Raw genomic sequence first — 18,838 nt, 5'->3', positions numbered from 1 at the left:
CCGAAATACCTTAGAGTATCTGTCAGTTGTCGAAAGGTTATTTTCGTAAAAGAATGGACAAGTGTGTAAAGTGTCATAAAATAATCCTCCCCGGCCTCAAATTCATGTGAAAGTTGGAAGGGGCCACATTTGCAAAAATAACCGTTTGGTTGCATTTGTCAAACGGGGAAAGAAATTGGCCATTTGTAAATCTTTTAATTAGAATATGTGGGTTGTTTGATTTTCCAGCTTGTAGGTCATCTTCAAACCTTTGAAACTCAGTTTGTTTTAACATGAAAATTGAAAAAAAATGTTTAGCATTGTTTATCTTTTATTGGGTCCGAACTACGCTCGGTCTGATTCATGCGGGGTCATGATACGTAGGCAATCTCCATAAGATTCGACCACCACCAAAATAAAAAAAATATAAAAAAATATAATAATAAATAAATAAAAGAGAGTGTGGAAGATTTTCAGGGGGCACAATTGTCTAACTGCTTAGGTACATTGTATCTCTGATACATGATTGTCTGTCCAATGCCCTAACACTAACGTGATGGCTTCCCTTTGATGTGTCCATATATAGAAAGTGGTTGGTTGTGGTAACTCCTCCCTGCAAAGCAAAATCAAAGGACAATGGCTCAGAACCGCAGAACCGAGTGGATCGGTACTGATGACCGACAACAATTGGTCGAACAGAACAACAGGTTGGTAGAAGAAGTGAAAATGCTGAGACAGCATGTTGCAGACATGTATCAGGCATGGATAACGGGAAAAGCACCACCCCCTCCACCGCCAAGCCTCTTGAACTCGGTCATTTCCCAAGCACCCAACACCATAATGGAAGATTCTCCATACTCTCCATTCCAACCCATTTATGGCAGCTTTCCCAGCTATCCGAGTAGCTCCATCACTCTTCAATGTTTCTTCGCTCCCCAACACCACTTCTTTCCCCGTGACCTCAAAAGCCATACCTCACTTCCCAGGTACCCGACTCCACGAAATGCTTACCCACCCATACAAGCCTACCAAAAGCCATCTGGATCAGGTTTCCGGCCCTGTCAACATGCAAGAATGAAGAGGTTGCTGAAACGAGAAAAGGCTCTCACCCCTATCGGGGTATCTTATGCCAGTCTGTTTGAAAGGCTAAGGCATGCTGGCTCGATTGAACCACTCCCCGCATGTACTCCAAATCCACTTGCAAGGAGCTTTGATCCGGCAGCGCGATGCACCTACCACTCCAATGTCATAGGGCACAACATTGAGAGCTGTCATAGTTGGAGAAGGGAAGTAGAGAAAATGATCCGAGAAGGGCGGGTTGTGATTAATAACAGTGACATGGAGCATTCGAACCCCCTCGAGAACTTGCCGACGGAGGTTGATGAGATTGAAGCTGGTAATGGTCTCGGTAGTATTGATGCAAAGCTCAGTGGCTAAAATGCCAATTTTGATAAAGTGGGAGGACGTTTTGTTCCTTGGTCAGCAAGAGAGAAGCTTGTGGTGGCTCATTTTGTTGTCATTTCTGTTGTTCGGATTATTAGGGTTATAAGTCGGATGTTGTCTTGTCCAGTTTGTTTTAGGATTTTGTTCTGGATTGTTTTGTTTGTTTTGTTATTTAAACCATTTCACCTGTAGTCTAATACAAAATCCGGTCTTTTATTATTTCCAGTCATCTTTTTGTTTAGTCCTTTTATCATTTTTGTTCAATGCCGATTCTAGGGACATGACATGCGCACCCAGTTTGGGCCTAGTCTTAAAAGTTAATCATAAAACCCTGAGAAGGTGATCAAAGCATTTAAAGGAAATAAGAACGGTTTGAGATTATTTGGAGCCCGAGTCATGTGGAACTGGGGCAAACACAAAGAAAACCGTTAAATAAAGATTCGCCTAAATTGGCATGAGGGTCGTTCATAATAAAAGAGAATGAGAGTGTCGCCCAACGGTGCTTTAGAAGTGACAAATGAACAAACATATGTTTAACATAATTGTCAAGCCCAGCACCGTCGGAAGAGACTATAAATCTATTGTTTGTTGTGTTGTTTGCATTTGGCATGTTTTGAAGACTGGAATGACGAAGGCATTTTGTTCTGCTACCTAAACACTTTATCCTTCGTTACCCCTTTTTGAGCCTTACTTATTTTTCTTTCATACCCCTCGTTCGGAATCAGTAAAAACGACTAGAAAACGCGAGCATGGCATGAAAACATGAAAAAAAAAAAAAACAAAACGAAAAAGAAAATAAAAGAAAAATGGTAACAAAAAAAAAAGTCAAATGAAAAAAGAGGAATTGGGAACTACGTTTGACCTGATTCCTCAAAGAGGATACGTAGGCGCTTCACAGCTCGGTCATATGGTGCATAGTGTGCATAATGTGCATGGTATGCATGGTGTAATAAATTAAAAAAAAATTAATAAATAATCCCCAAGCAAGAAACTGGGGCAAGGGTTGCGCTTGTGGTAAGCAAAATTGGTTCCGAATGTTGTAATTTTAAACCTCCAATTTATTTTGTTTGAGCCTTTAATACCCTTTCTTTCTAAGCTTATCCAAAAAAAACCACATTACGGTTCAAAGAAAGACCTTCTGATCAGTCTGCAAAAGATGCCAAGTCAGACAAATGAGAGTCTTACCGGCGAACATAACACTCTGTTCCACAACAGAAAGGACTCTAATCTCCAGCAGAGAGAGTCATACCGGCAACACTCCAAATCCCCATCGGGAAAGTGATACAAATGAGAGAGTCTTATCGGTGAAAATCTTCACGGACACCATAAGGCGATGAAAGCTGAGAGAAAAACCAAAATGAGAGAGGCTTGATAGTGAAAACCCTTCGGGCACTACAAGTCGAATAAGATTAGGAACCAGATGGGAAATTGCCAATTGAAGGTCTTGAAAGATGATTGACGACAGAGGATAGGCCACATGTGCATGTCATGACCATTAGAGTCGGTGTTTTCGTTTGATAGGTTTTTATTTATAGTTTCTTTTGTAAAAGAGTCATCGTTTCCTTTGTCTTTTATTTTGTTTCTTTTGTCTTTCTCCTTTCATAGAAAAACTCCCCAATAGAGTCTGTCTGGTCATAATAAGTGTGAATTGACTTCAAAATATGTCATCAGCTTCCCAATTATACAAAATGAGATCTGACTAGTGCATCCAAATGGTGTAGTCAGCGAGGAACAAGCGCGAGGCCAGTGTCAAGAAAATATCCCCAGCAAAAGGGAATAGACAAAAGGATTGACGAGTTTCAAAAGGGATATCCTTGCCAAAACCAAAGTTATAAACCTCAAGGCCAAAGCCCGTGGGCAAATCAAGGAGAGCAATGAGCATGATTTGGGAAATTCATACTAGGACTAAAAGGTCGGGGAAATGCCAGCTTCCGAGCTATGTCACAAAAGAAGACGGATATCCCCAGTAGGAAGGGACTATCCCCAGCACATAATATCATCCCCAACAAGCTGTGGAACGCAGAGCAAGGAAGGAGAAAGGGAAAAGCCATCCCAGTAGGGGTATCACAACCAACCACTATGTTTTAAACTAACAAATTTTGTTTAATTTGAAACAGGTAAAGGAAATGGCATTGATGCCAGAAATGCATGCCGCAAGGGATATTATCAAACTGGGGCAGAAAACTTTCCTTCTGCTTAGAAAATTTTCTGGAAGTCAGGTACCCATGCGGGAAAGAATAAAGATAACGCCAGTCTCAAGGGAAGTGGTCTTAGAACCAGTGTTGCCCCCAACATAATAAGTTCTATGGAGGAAGTTGTTCCCCAGCAAAGGGATGAAACTTGAGCTCAGTGAAGCACTAGTTCTGAAAGAATCAGAATCCCCCAACAGTGTTATCCTCGACAGCGTTATCCCCAGCTGATAACATTTTACCCCCCAACAGGTAAGTAAATAATTCCCCAACAGTGTTATCCCCAGCAAGTATTCGAGGTAAGACATTTTCAAGTCATAAGGATATTTTGGGTTCATCCGCCCTCGAACAGGATATTTTGGGTTCATCCGCCCTCGAATAGGATATTTTGGGTTCATCCGCCCTCGAACAGGATATTTTGGGTTCATCCGCCCTCGAACAGGATATTTTGGGTTCATCCGCCCTCGAACAGGATATTTTGGGTTCATCCGCCCTCGAACAGGATATTTTGGGTTCATCCGCCCTCGAATAGGATATTTTGGGTTCATCCGCCCTCGAATAGGATATTTTGGGTTCATCCGCCCTCGAATAGGATATTTTGGGTTCATCCGCCCTCGAATAGGATATTTTGGGTTCATCCGCCCTCGAATAGGATTTTATTTTCAAAGTTGTTGTTGAAGCCAGGCGCCCACCTGAATAACGAAAGGAATACTTTTCTTGTCTGTCCATTGCATATTTTAGGCGCCCACCTGTATAACAAGGGAATACATTCCACGCCTTTGCCAATAGGAGACGCACTTCCTAAGTCTAGTTCTGCCAATAGGAGACGCACTTCCTAAGTTAGTTTCACCCATAGGAGACGTATTTCTTCCTAAGTTAGTTTCACCCATAGGAGACGCATTTCCTCCTAAGTTTAGTTTTACCCATAGGAGACGCATTTCATCCTAAGTTTAGTTTCACCCATAGGAGACGCATTTCCTCCTAAGTTTAGTTTACCCATAGGAGACGCATTTCCTCCTAAGTTTAGTTTACCCATAGGAGACGCATTTCCTCCTAAATTTACTTTTACCCACAGGAGACGCATTTCCTCCTAAGTTTAGTTTTACCCACAGGAGACGCATTTCCTCCTAAGTTTAGTTTTACCCATAGGAGACGCATTTCCTCCTAAGTTTAGTTTACCCATAGGAGACGCATTTCCTCCTAAGTTTAGTTTACCCATAGGAGACGTATTTCCTCCTAAATTTACTTTTACCCATAGGAGACGCATTTCCTCCTAAGTTTAGTTTACCCATAGGAGACGCATTTCCTCCTAAGTTAGCATTGAAGTTGGGAGCCCGCCCATATAACAGAGGCATACATTTCTGTCCTTTTACTTTCAGTTCTAGGTCGCCCACCAGTAAAATGCGGGAATACATTTCAGTTCTAGGTCGCCCACCAGTAGAATGCGGGAATACATTTCAGTTCTAGGTCGCCCACCAGTAAAATGCGGGAATACATTTCAGTTCTAGGTCGCCCACCAGTAGAATGCGGGAATACATTTCAGTTCTAGGTCGCCCACCAGTAGAATGCGGGAATACATTTCAGTTCTAGGTCGCCCACCAGTAAAATGCGGGAATACATTTCAGTTCTAGGTCGCCCACCAGTAGAATGCGGGAATACATTTCAGTTCTAGGTCGCCCACCAGTAAAATGCGGGAATACATTTCAGTTCTAGGTCGCCCACCAGTAAAATGCGGGAATACTTTCTGTTCTAGGTCGCCCACCAGTAAAATGCGGGAATACATTTCAGTTCTAGGTCGCCCACCAGTAGAATGCGGGAATACTTTTAAGTTCTAGGTCGCCCACCAGTATAATGCGGGAATACTTTCTGTTCTAGGTCGCCCACCAGTAAAATGCGGGAATACATTTCAGTTCTAGGTCGCCCACCAGTAGAATGCGGGAATACATTTCAGTTCTAGGTCGCCCACCAGTAAAATGCGGGAATACATTTCAGTTCTAGGTCGCCCACCAGTAGAATGCGGGAATACATTTCAGTTCTAGGTCGCCCACCAGTAAAATGCGGGAATACATTTCAGTTCTAGGTCGCCCACCAGTAAAATGCGGGAATACATTTCAGTTCTAGGTCGCCCACCAGTAAAATGCGGGAATACATTTCAGTTCTAGGTCACCCACCAGTATAATGCGGGTATGCATTTATGTTCTCATTTCATGCTCTAGGTCGCCCACCAGTAAAATGCGGGAATACATTTCAGTTCTAGGTCGCCCACCAGTATAATGCGGGAATACTTTTCAGTTCTAGGTCGCCCACCAGTAAAATGCGGGAATACTTTTAAGTTCTAGGTCACCCACCAGTATAATGCGGGTATGCATTTATGTTCTCATTTCATGCTCTAGGTCGCCCACCAGTAAAATGCGGGAATACATTTCAGTTCTAGGTCGCCCACCAGTATAATGCGGGAATACTTTTCAGTTCTAGGTCGCCCACCAGTAAAATGCGGGAATACTTTTAAGTTCTAGGTCACCCACCAGTATAATGCGGGTATGCATTTATGTTCTCATTTCATGCTCTAGGTCGCCCACCAGTAAAATGCGGGAATACTTTTAAGTTCTAGGTCACCCACCAGTATAATGCGGGTATGCATTTATGTTTTCATTTCATGCTCTAGGTCACCCACCAGTATAATGCGGGTATGCATTTATGTTCTCATTTCATGCTCTAGGTCGCCCACCAGTAAAATGCGGGAATACATTTCAGTTCTAGGTCGCCCACCAGTATAATGCGGGAATACTTTTCAGTTCTAGGTCGCCCACCAGTATAATGCGGGAATACTTTTCAGTTCTAGGTCGCCCACCAGTAAAATGCGGGAATACATTTCAGTTCTAGGTCGCCCACCAGTATAATGCGGGAATACTTTTCAGTTCTAGGTCGCCCACCAGTATAATGCGGGAATACTTTTCAGTTCTAGGTCACCCACCAGTAAAATGCGGGAATACATTTAAGTTACATTTCAGTTCTAGGTCGCCCACCAGTAAAATGCGGGAATACTTTTCAGTTCTAGGTCGCCCACCAGTAAAATGCGGGAATACTTTTAAGTTCTAGGTCACCCACCAGTAAAATGCGGGAATACATTTAAGTTCTAGGTCACCCACCAGTATAATGCGGGTATGCATTTATGTTCTCATTTCATGCTCTAGGTCGCCCACCAGTAAAATGCGGGAATACATTTCAGTTCTAGGTCGCCCACCAGTATAATGCGGGAATACTTTTCAGTTCTAGGTCGCCCACCAGTAAAATGCGGGAATACTTTTAAGTTCTAGGTCACCCACCAGTATAATGCGGGTATGCATTTATGTTCTCATTTCATGCTCTAGGTCGCCCACCAGTAAAATGCGGGAATACATTTCAGTTCTAGGTCGCCCACCAGTATAATGCGGGAATACTTTTCAGTTCTAGGTCGCCCACCAGTAAAATGCGGGAATACTTTTAAGTTCTAGGTCACCCACCAGTAAAATGCGGGAATACATTTCAGTTCTAGGTCGCCCACCAGTATAATGCGGGAATACTTTTCAGTTCTAGGTCGCCCACCAGTAAAATGCGGGAATACTTTTAAGTTCTAGGTCACCCACCAGTAAAATGCGGGAATACTTTTCAGTTCTAGGTCGCCCGCCAGTAAAATGCGGGAATACATTTCAGTTCTAGGTCGCCCACCAGTAAAATGCGGGCATACATTTCATTTTTCCATTTCCAGGCGCCCACCTGTATAACGAGAGGAATACTTTTCAGTCTTATACTGCAGATTTTGAAGTCAGTAACCCCACCGGAAGGCAGAAGGTTACAACAAGAATCCCCAGCAGGAAACAATAAAAATCCCAACACCGGAAGGCAGAAGGTGGCAACAAGAAGTCCCAGCGCAAATTCAAGCGCATGAGTCAAAAGAAAGAAAAGACGTGTCTTGATGAATCTGATGAAGATAATCGTGTCCCAAGAGGAACAACCAAAAAGCTTAATGAAGAAAGCCATGTCCCCAACGGACCGAACAAAATGACGAAAACTGGTATTTAAAAAAAAAAAAAAAACCAAGGGCCAGAAGTCTTGGTAAAAAGGCACCAGAGGAAACACAAACCGACAAAAAGCAAGACAACCGGAGCAAGGGGGAAAACAGATAAGATTCTGTAATTTCTAGCTTAGTCTAGCTTCTTATTTTTTTAGCATGGTGTAATAAGGAGGTCAGCAAACAGTAAAAGTAGCATGCAACAGCAGTAACTTTGCAGTCCCATGGTAGTCCCAGCTACCAAGACTTCCCGAACTACATTGACCTGATTCCTGTTTAGCCCAGGGTATGTAGGAAACCTTTGAAGCAAAGGTTCGGTCAAATCTTTTTCAAAAAATGCTTCACACGGAGTACTCGGATGGGCAAAAATCGCTCGCTTTTTCTTTGCACGAAAACCCTTCGTGTATCCGGGCAAAGAGGGGCAGCTGTAAGCACGTGATTTTTGCCCTATATGAGAATTACTCCCAAAAAATCCAAAAATAAAATGATTTTTCTTTGGTGTGCAATTTTGTGATATTTTGTGATATTTTGAATAATTATTTGTATTTGTTTGTGCGTGTTTATTTGATAAATTAATAAAAAATACAAAAATATGTCGCATTTTGCATATAGGATTTAATTCTACAATTGTAAGTAATTAAATTTGTTTTACAAAAATTAAAAAATTACAAAATAGGCATCGTTTGCATTTTTAGCATTTAATGTCCAAATATACAATTTTATGCTTAATTAATACTTAATTGTGCGTTAATTGTTATTGGGAGTTAATTTGCGCTTTTATAACTTAATTTAGTTCTTAATAATAGTTTAAGTATTTTTATAATTTAGTTTTAGAAAAATAAAAGAAGAAAAGAGAGCGAAAATATAAAGAAAGTCGGAATTGGGCCTCTTCTTCGATTTCAAGCCATAGGCCCAAAAAATGGCCCAATCTTCCCTACGACCCAGTCCATTTCGAACTGGGTCGACCCAGTCCATAACCCAAAAGACCCAATACCCCTATCTTGCATTTCAAAGACACAAAACAAAACAAAAAATAAAAGGAAAACCCTAAAAACTAAGGAAAGAGATCCGCCCCCCCCCTATTTCCTTCTTCTTCTTCCTCAAGCTTCAAGAAAGCTAACAATGGCCACCCTATCTTCTTCCTCTCCAAAACCTCTCCCACGATCCCCCATTAAATCCGACCACCCATGGCTACATCGTCTTCATCTCCTTCTTCTTCGTCCGAATTCCCTAGCCCTATCCGCCATTGACGAGGCTCGACGAGCTCAAGCTTGAGCTCGACGTCTATGGCTAACCATGTTGCTTCTTTTCCTCCTTACGAACACGTCAAGCTACTGCTGTGGTTGCTTAGCTCTTTTCCGTCCAAACACCACCTACGAACGACCCCCAACCACGCCGGAACAACACAAAGCGAACCAAGATGCCATGTCGTCGTCCATCGCTGCTCCGACTTGCTTCCGCTTCTCGTCGTGTTTAGCTACCCCGACGTTGTCACTGCTGCTTCTCTTCTCCGTCCAGCTCCCCGCCACTGCTGCTCCTTTCCTTCCGTCTTCTTCGTTTTGGTCGAGGCTCGACAAGTTCGTTGTTTGTTTGGTCATTGTTCGTCGTTCGTTTCAATCCGGTTAGTAGTTTTTGAATTTTATTTTGTCCGTTATTTTGTTTTGATATTTTCGAATCTAAAATCAACAAATGTTTGTTTTGTTTATCGTTTGAATTAATTTTTAGTTCATGTTCATGTGTTATTTGTTAAATCAATTTTCAGATTTTAAAATGGAAGTTTAATTAGTTGTTTTCATGTTTATTTCATGTTTGTTGTATTGTTTAAGTAAGAATTTGTTAGTTTGATGTTTGTTAGATTCAAATTGAAATTTAATTAATTGTTTCTTCAATTTGTTTCATGTGTTTATGTATTGTTAGAAATTGTTAATATTGTTAAGTTCAAGTTTAAGTTCATAATTGTTTCTTCGTCGATCTTGTTATTTGTTTAAAGAATTTAGTTGTATTAAAGGAATATATTGTTTTAATCGTTTAATCCGTCATGTTTGTTGTCTTAAAATAGATTCATTCATGTTCATACTTTGTTTGGATGATCTTGAATCCGAATTTTGTATAGTTTGATTTCTTGTTTACCATTTATGATTATTGCTTGAATTGTTCTCATAATCTTGTTTAAAGTTTAATATAAGAATTGTTTGTTGTAATGTTGTTAGAGTTGATTTTAAGTTCAATATGATTGAATTTAGAAATCTTCATACTTTGTTTGTTGTTGTTGTTGAATCCGAAAATAGGATTGTTTGTTGCTAAAATATTGTTCAATCAAATTTTAGTTGTTCTTGGTTGTTCAATTTGTGTTCATGTGATTTGTTGTTGAAATGTTGTTAAAATCATGTTCATGTGATATTGTTGTTATGATGTTCATCCATGTTCATATTGTTGTTTGAACATTGTTAGAAATTGATCATATTGTCTATATTTTGGTTATGTTTGATTAAATGATGTGTTATAGCTGATGGGTAATTTGGTAAATTTGTAGTACGTTCAGGGGTAGTTTGGTAATTTCAGTAAGGTTGGAGGGGGTAGTTTAGGAATTGTACATTTTGTAATTGTTTATTTGAAGCATGGGGACAAAATGAAATGGGGTGGGTTGTGATATGATTATTTAATATAAAGGGGGACAAGATTTAAATTAAAGGGGAATCTTGCATTATTTTAAATAAAGCATGGGGGACAAAATATAATGGGGTGGTGTGATATGTTTATTTAATATAATGGGGATGAGTGGGAAGATAATGGGTTTGGTAGAGAAAATGGGTTGATTTTAATTGATTAAAAGGTTTATGGGATGTGTTATATATGTGAAGTCTTGAAGACAAATAAAAGAGGGGAAGAAAAAAAAAACAGACAGAAAAAAAAAAGATTGAAAAAAAGCTGAACATTTATTCCGAAAAAAAAAACATTGAAACTCTCAAGAAAAGAAAAAACATACAAAGAAAAAAAATTTTGAAAATTAGAAGAGAAAGTAGTACACACCTGAGAAATATTCTGGTATACAGGTGTAGAAATTAAGGGTTGAAGATTAACTAGCCTTTCAAAAATCTGAAAATTTCCTTTGGTTTCTGTCCATTATTTTCGGCATTCCTGGATTTTATTTTGAATTTTTCAAAGCTGTCACTGGGATTTTCGTTGACTGGTTATTGCTGGTTATTGTTGCTGTTGCTGTGTTACGTATTACGTTGCTGACTTTCTTCTTCTTATATTGACAATATCAGGTACACAACTGTAATTTTGGCATTTTGTAAGCTGAAATGAAGAATGGAGTGTTAAATTTTTAATTTAGTTTAATTTAATTTTTGTATTGTATTTAGGTTATTCATGTATTATTATTCTGTAAATCACTGTCATCGGCATAACTAGGCATATTATAGCGACGTATTAAATAACGCCTTTACCAGATTATTAGGAAATATAGTTAAGCCTGATTATTAATTAAAATTGTTTAAATAAAAAAAATAGAAGAAATAACGTAAAAATGGCGTTATTGAATCAGTTTGGCAAAAATTAACTAAGTTCCTTATTCATAAGGTTTTTCGTCAACGATAAGTTAATCCGAATCATGTAGTCAATTTCAGTTATAACATGAATTAGTTTGCAAACAAGTATTAGGACATGATGAATTAAAACAAAGTTAGTTAATGTTAAATTGTTTAAATTTTTAGAAATATGATTTAGTACTCAAGTTTTTGTTTTTATTTCTTTCAATTTTCAGTATTTGCAAATAATTAGTTTCAATAAGCTTAAGTCTTACTAATAATTTGAATTTTAATCCAACTATGGGATAATTAGTTTTTATTTTTTATTTTTTTACTTTCCGATAATTCCATGTTGTATCTATGATTATAATTTTATTATTTTCTGCTAATATTTGTTTTTCTCTTCTATTTAATATGTCACTTTCAAGAATGTAGATATTGATTTTATATTTATAAAAAAAAAAACTTAGTAATAATAAAAAAGGGTAGTCATTAGGGATACTATTAAAGGAGTTCGCTAAAAATAAATAGATGTAAATAATACAAATGTATAGGATTCTCCATTCTCATTTATTTATTTAATTATTAAAAAAAATTACTTAGAATTAGGGATGGATTGTTTAGTGAATTTCACTTCCTTCCCCAAAGATGATGACGCGTTAGACTCTTTAGGCGCGATTTAATTAATTTTACCTTCTTAAACTCGGATGCGCATTTCATGCGACCCAAATCTAAATCCTAAAACATCAAATAAAATATGTTTCGTATTGTGGGTGCATTTCATGTGACACAATCCAAAGACATGTTTTAAGGAATGTTCACATTCCTAAAAAATAATAATTATAATAATAAAGCGGTAAAAGATAAAATTTGCACATGTTTCATAATTGTATTAAAAATCAGATAAATAAGCCGAATATAACAGTTGAGCGACCGTGCTAGAACCACGGAACTCGGGAATGCCTAACACCTTCTCCCGGGTTAACAGAATTCCTTATCCGGATTTCTGGTACGTAGACTGTAATATAGAGTCATTCTTTTCCTCGATTCGGGATTAAAATTGGTGACTTGGGACACCCTAAATCTCCTAAGTGGCGACTCTGAAATAATTAAACCAATCCTGTTTCGACTGTCCTTTAATTGGAAAAAACTCCCTACCCATCTCGCGGTGCCGGAAAAAGGAGGTGTGACAGGTATAAGCTATCTCTTACTTTACCAATCTCCAGAGGCCTCTTCACTAAAGGGGCCTGCAGAAGACAAGTATTATCAATAAATGATGTCATTCCTTTAAGGTGTTTGGTCAACCAATAAACAGACACAAGATTGAACTTGAAAGAAGGGACTAAAAGGACTTTGTACAACACTAATTTTGGTATGAGAATAACATCACCAATCTCAGATACTTTGACTTTGTATCCATTAGGTAGGACTACTAAAATAGGATAAGGTAAGAATTTGATGTTAGACACTAGGGATCTACTAAAAGTCATGTGATTGGAAGCCCTTGAATCCAGTATCCATGTATCAGTTTTGGACTCAAAGCATTTACTTGAAAGTTTACCAAAATCAATGGAAGAAGTGCATACTATCATACCTGCAAAGTTGACAGCATTGGCAGGAGTGTGAACTCCCTGAGGATCTCCCAGCATCTCCACTCCCCACATGAAATTGTTGAAGCAAGATTACAAGTTGTCCATACTGTTCTTCAATCAAATTCACATTCCTTCCATCATTTTGTGCTTTGTTTTCATTTTCTTTAGTGGCAACAGCTTCATTGGGAACTCCTTGTACACCTGCAACTACTCTCTTGCCCTTATTGTATCTAGAATTTTGGCTATAATTCTGACTATTCGAGAAGTGCCTTGGAGTGAAGTTCTGAGTAGAATTATGATTGTTTTGTGGTTAACCATGTAACTTGTAACACATGTCCTTACTATGTCATCACTTTCTGCAGTGTTCATATATGAGCCTCGTTCTAGGAATTCCACTGTAATTGTTGTTTGTTGGGAAGTGTGATAACCCAAAAGGTTATCTTATGTTTTAGAACTCGATTCTGTATTTCAAGGCCTTCAAAACCTTATTTTATTCCTCCTCGATTTTCGTACGTAGTCCGGACGCATTTCCGGAGACCTTTATGTGGAAATTTGAGAAAAATAATAATTTTTACCTTTAAAAGATGATTTAGTTAACTTCAGTCAACATTTTGAGTAAACAGATCCGAACTCGTATTTTGACAGTTCCGTTGGGTCCATAAATATGGGACCTCGGTGTATGCCCGGAATCGGATTCGGAGGTCCCTAGCCTGAGTAAAAAAAAATTGTTAAAAATTGAAGTCTGAAAATCTAATAATTTAAAGAAATGGATAAATGTTTGATCTCATTGGTATTAGGCCCGTATTTTGGTTTCGGAGCCCGGTACAGGTTTAATATAATATATAAGTCATGTCTGTAAAATTTGGTGAAAATCGGAGTTGATTACATGTGATTCGGACATCCGGTTGAGAAAATAGAAATTTCAAAGTCTTCTTAAGAATTCCATGTGATTTGGTGCTAAACTCGTAATTCTAGGTGTTATTTTGGCGATTTGATTGCATGAACAAGTTCGTATGATATTTTAAGACTTGTATGCATGTTTGGTTTGGAGCCCCGAGGGCTCAGGTGATTTTCGAATAGGCTACAGGGTGTTTTGGAACTTAGAAAATTTTGCTGGTATAGCTGAACTTGTTGCAGGCCTCTGATCTCGCATTTGCGAGATCAGGCATCGCAATTGCGAATCATGCAAATTCCTCATTTGCGAGGCTTTTATCGCAAATGCGAAGAAAAACTGGGCCAATAGTTCTCGCATTTGCGAGGTTACCTTCACAATTGCGAAGGGAGTCTGGGAGGGGTAATGATCGCAAATGCGATCTTTTACTCGCATTTGCGAGGTTCAGTGATCGCAATTGCGACACTTTTCTCGCATTTGCGAAGGCAGTATGACTGTAAAGGGCTTCGTAATTGCGATAACTCCTTCGCATTTGTGAAGCTCAGGTCGCAAATGCGACATCTGCAACAGTGTAAAAGGGACTTAGACGGGATTTTTGATTCATTTCCCAAATTTTCAAAACCTAGACCTCAAGGAGCGATTTTCAAAGACCATTTCTTCCCCAAATCATAGGTAAGTGAATCTTAACTTATTTCTTTCAATCTTTCACTTCTTTTAACAAGATTTCAACCTAGAATCTAGGATTTTCATGGTGGAATTGGGAATGTTGGGTAGAAACTAGGGATTTCAAAATTTGGAGATTTAGACCTCAAATTGAGGTCGGATTCCAAAACCAATTATATATCCGGGCTCGGGGTGAATGGGTAACCGGATTTTGATCCGAGTTTTGGGTTTGGACCAAGCGGGCCCGGGTGTTGACTTTTTCAAAAAAGGCCTAAATTGAATTTCTTGCAATCGTGGGTAGTTCCTAAGGCTTAATTGAATTGTTTGGTTGGTAATTTGCTAGATTCTATTGGTTCGGAGGCTTGTGTGAAGGGAAAAACGGTGATTGAGCCTTGAGTTTGGCCGTGGAAACGAGGTAAGGGTCGTGGCTAACCTTAGCTTGAGGGATTAAGTATTATTTTCTTACTTGTTACGTGTTTGTATGTTGAGTACAACGTATAGGTGAAGTGACGAGTATCTACACGTTGTTGTCGAGTCATAGCATGTGAGTGAGTCTTATTCTTGTAAATGTTATATTCTTGATCATATTATTCATGTTTAGATTATCTATTCGATGTGTTGAGCCATTTCCTATCATGTTTTACTGAATTTGGTTTTGATTGAGCATTGACTCAAAGTTGAGGTTGGTATTGTGGAGCTACATGATGAAGTAAGACTTGATGTTGTCATTTCTATCTCTTTATTATTGTTGTCTCTTGTTTTGGTGAGGTTGAGTGATAAATCACGAAGGGTGATGTCGCGCACGTTCCTATTATTTACATGGTGAGGTTGAGCGATAAAGCACGAAGGGCGATGCCGTGCACGTTTCTATTATTTATATGGTGAGGTTGAGTGATAAAGCACGAAGGGTGATGCCGTGCACATTTCTATTATTGATTATCTGGTGAGGTTGAGAGTAAAAGCACGAAGGGTGATGTCGTGCATTTTCTGTTAGCTGTGTTTACTTATTATTACCGGTTCAAGGTGCACTGGATGTCCAAATTTCCTCTATTGCTGTTGCAACCCCCATTAGCGTGCTTCCTCTCCCGTAAATTTTGTTTAGCTTCTATTAGTTGTATTCTGCTAGTATATTATTTAATTGCACAAGTTATGCATGTGTCTTGTCTTAGCCTCGTCACTACTTCGCCGAGGTTAGGCTCGACACTTACTAGTATATGGAGTCGGTTGCACTGATATTGCACGCTGTACTTTCTGTGCATATTTCGGTACCGGGCCGTGTTGACCTGATTTGAGTCGATGCCTTCAATCCAACATGAGACCCAAGGTAGATCTGTCGGCGTTCGCAGACCCTGGAGTCCCCTTCCAGTTATTCCAGTTTACTGTTTCTTTTTAATTCAAAGAGAGTTGTATTTTCTTTCAGCCAGTATTTGTAGTGACTCTTAGAAGTTCGTGAATTGTAACACCAGTTTCTGGGTAGTTGCGTATAAGTACTTAGGTTATTATGAAGTTTTGCACTCCTTTTAATCTATTTTGATTTAATTGCTGTTATTTACTGATTTGGTCAAGGGTTAGCGTATTAAATCTTTAACTGTTGGCTTGCATAACATCTGAAAAGTTAGGCGCCATCACGGTCCCGACGGTGGAAAATCCGGGTCATGACAGGAAGTTTGTCTTAAAGACCCCTGTCCTGATGCACTCACATTCAATGAGGTTGACTCAACAGATAAGTGGCTAACTGACCTAATCTCTCTTTGTTTTTCATTCAGAACTAGAAGTGAAAATGCTTGTGCCAAGCTTGGCAATGGATTCATCATAAGTATGCTGCCTCGAACTACTGTATATACCTCATTCAGTCCCATAAGGAATTGTATCAGCCTCCTATCTTGCTCAACTTTGTACATACTCTCTTTTGCACCACAATTACAGGTGCAACTACACTGAGTCCTTTTGTTCAAAGTAGTAAGCTCTTCCTAGAGCTTCTTCAACTTAGTATAGTAAGTAGTGATATCAAGAGTACCTTGGGAAAGATCATTGATCTCTTTCTGAATTTGATACAACCTAGCTCCATTAGTTTGTTCATAGCGATCCTCCAGTTCCTTCCAAAGTTCAACATCATCATTTGCATATTCTACACTGTCTGCGATTTCCTTAGAGAGTAAATTTAGGATCCAAGGGGTCACCATATTATCGTATCGCTCCCATTGTTGAAATTGTGGTGACGAAGGATCTGGTTGTTTGCACTCACCGCTTATAAAGCCTAATTTGTTCTTCACAGATAGCCCCCTCAATACACTTCTCCTCCAAGATCTGTACCCTATTCCATCAAAAGCAGTTGAAACAAGCATAGCTCCTGGATTATCAGACTGGTGAAGGTATAGAGGGTTACTTGGATCAATTCCTATGCTTATCGCAGTAACAGTGGCGGTAGTTTCCACTCCAGTGGAATCGTCTTGGTCAAGGAGGGCCTTGATCGAACGAAATTGATTAAGAAAACAGAGGAATTTTCAACTATCACGATTTTGACAGCAAATCGTTAATGAATAAAATGAAATTCCCAAAATTAGGGCAAATTTTGAAACCTAATGAAATCGAACAAGGAGACAGATCAAAATGACGAAATGTAGGGGAAGTTGATGTGCGAGATTAACCTTGCTATGATACCATGTAAAGATCGTCACTAAAAATCAGAATAACCGAGCTCAATCATGTCTGCCATGGTGAGTAGTAAAGCTTCTAGAACTGAGAGAGAATGAGAGGAAGAAAGAAGGTGGAATCGATGAAAATGAAGCTCAAATCTTATTGATACAATACAAAGTATATTTATACAATTTTGTACAGTTAGCACTATTAACAAACCAATACTAATTAACTGTCTAACTGCTCCAGCTAATTATCTGGTTATGAAGAATAAAGACTAAATATTAATTAAATAAGATATCTCAATAGTCCATCGAGCCAAACATATATTATCCGGTAGCCGCAAATTGACCCATACAAGTCAGCCTAAAAACAAGTAGAAGGGCAAATCCACAATAATTACCAAACACGAGAAGCTCGTTCATATTTCAACATCACTCGATCATTCATTTGCAGCGGTTCAGATCCAAATCCACAGCAGTTTAAAGGCTTTTAATCTTCCAGTTTGATCTTCTTCATAGTTCTTTCACTTTCTAGACTCCGTTGCAATTCGCTTTCTTAATTACTTTCTCCGGCACCGACGGCGGCACGTACACAGATTCATTTACGAGAATCGAAATCTCTTCTTAAGGGTTGTTTATCAATCGAATTACAACCTAACAAATCCACTTATTTACTTCAATTACTATCTCTATTTGAAGTTACAGTTTAAAATTTCATTCGCAAATATCGAATCAGAAGGGATAAGGTTCAAATAAAGAGAACCAATTCTGTAAAATAAGCTGGTGTCTTGTAGTTGCAAGGTGTTTGGAGCCACATTTAGACTTACCTCCTGCCAAAGGTAGGCAAACATTTGGAATATGCTAATGTTTTATACCCTCTTTTATTTATTTCTCTTCTTCGTTTTGTATAAGCGTGGGACAAAAATACTAGAACGCCTCAAAAGCTTCAAGCTTGAAAGCTGATTCCATTCAACTGTACATTACTTCAAGTGCTTATTTGTTACAATAGACTTCGAATTCTCAAAAGAATGAGGATCATAGAACTATATTACAAGAAGAGTTGTGATAGATTATATGTCATAGTAAGATTAATATACAACTATGATTGATCTTCCAAATAGTATATATATGAAATATATACAAAATAGATTGTCACAATACAAAAAATATACTAAATAGATTGTCACTATACAATCTATATACAATAGATTGTCACTATACAAAATATATACAACATAGATTGTCTCTATACAAAAATATACAAAATAGATTGTCAATGTAAAATTTATATACAATAGACTATCACAATACAAAATAGAATGTCACTATACAAATTATATACAAAATAGACTGTCACTATACAAAAAAATATACAAAATAGACTGTCACTATATAATTTATATAAGATAGATTGACACTATACAAAAAATATACAAAATAGACAGATTATACAAAAAATATACTAAATAGATTGTCACTATATAAAATATACTGTCACTATAAAAAAATATATAAAATAGACTGTCACTATACAAATAATATACAAAATAGACTGTCACTATACGAAAAATATACAAAATAGACATTTCAGTCTATTAAATGTAATATGTTTGGGGCGAAGGGCCATTTCATATAAATATGGAAAAACATGGGTTACTAAAATTTTGAGGGGCTACGTAGGGTAGTTTTCTCAAAATCTTTTATGTAATTACTATTGTTATGGCAATGTCCAAAGAAATGGAGAAAGAGAATTATCTTTAATTTTTTATGATTATCAAGGGGCCGTAAAACGGTTGATGTAGAGGATCAAGGGTTGTAAGTGTTTGCCGCTAAATACTACTCCTCTGTTTCCACCTTGAT

The 18,838-nt window shown here is 38.2% G+C and overlaps 1 protein-coding gene across 1 annotated transcript; it reads right to left on the bottom strand.

Moving 5' to 3' along the window:
* Positions 1-16,309: 16,309 nt before the first annotated feature.
* Positions 16,310-17,829, bottom strand: LOC142174537 (uncharacterized). The gene is made up of 2 exons (XM_075240349.1): positions 17,806-17,829; positions 16,310-16,804 (listed from the first exon to the last, which is right to left on the bottom strand). The coding sequence occupies exons 1-2, from the start codon at positions 17,827-17,829 to the stop codon at positions 16,310-16,312; spliced, it is 519 nt and encodes a 172-aa protein (XP_075096450.1).
* Between the last annotated feature and the right edge of the window lie 1,009 nt (positions 17,830-18,838).

This window comes from Nicotiana tabacum, chromosome 20, assembly GCF_000715075.1.
Source record: "Nicotiana tabacum cultivar K326 chromosome 20, ASM71507v2, whole genome shotgun sequence".
In the NCBI taxonomy this organism is placed as follows: Eukaryota; Viridiplantae; Streptophyta; class Magnoliopsida; order Solanales; family Solanaceae; genus Nicotiana; species Nicotiana tabacum.
Note: the sequence above shows the minus strand (reverse complement) of the source record. Positions and strands in the feature narration are given on the sequence as shown.

Excerpts from the sequence above, each read along its gene's own strand:
- LOC142174537 (XM_075240349.1), bottom strand. The coding sequence starts at position 17,829 with ATGTTTGCCTACCTTTGGCAGGAG. Across the intron at positions 16,805-17,805 it reads TTGCCTACCTTTGGCAGGAG|GCCCTCCTTGACCAAGACGA; the intron begins GTAAGTCTAAAT and ends CGTTCGATCAAG.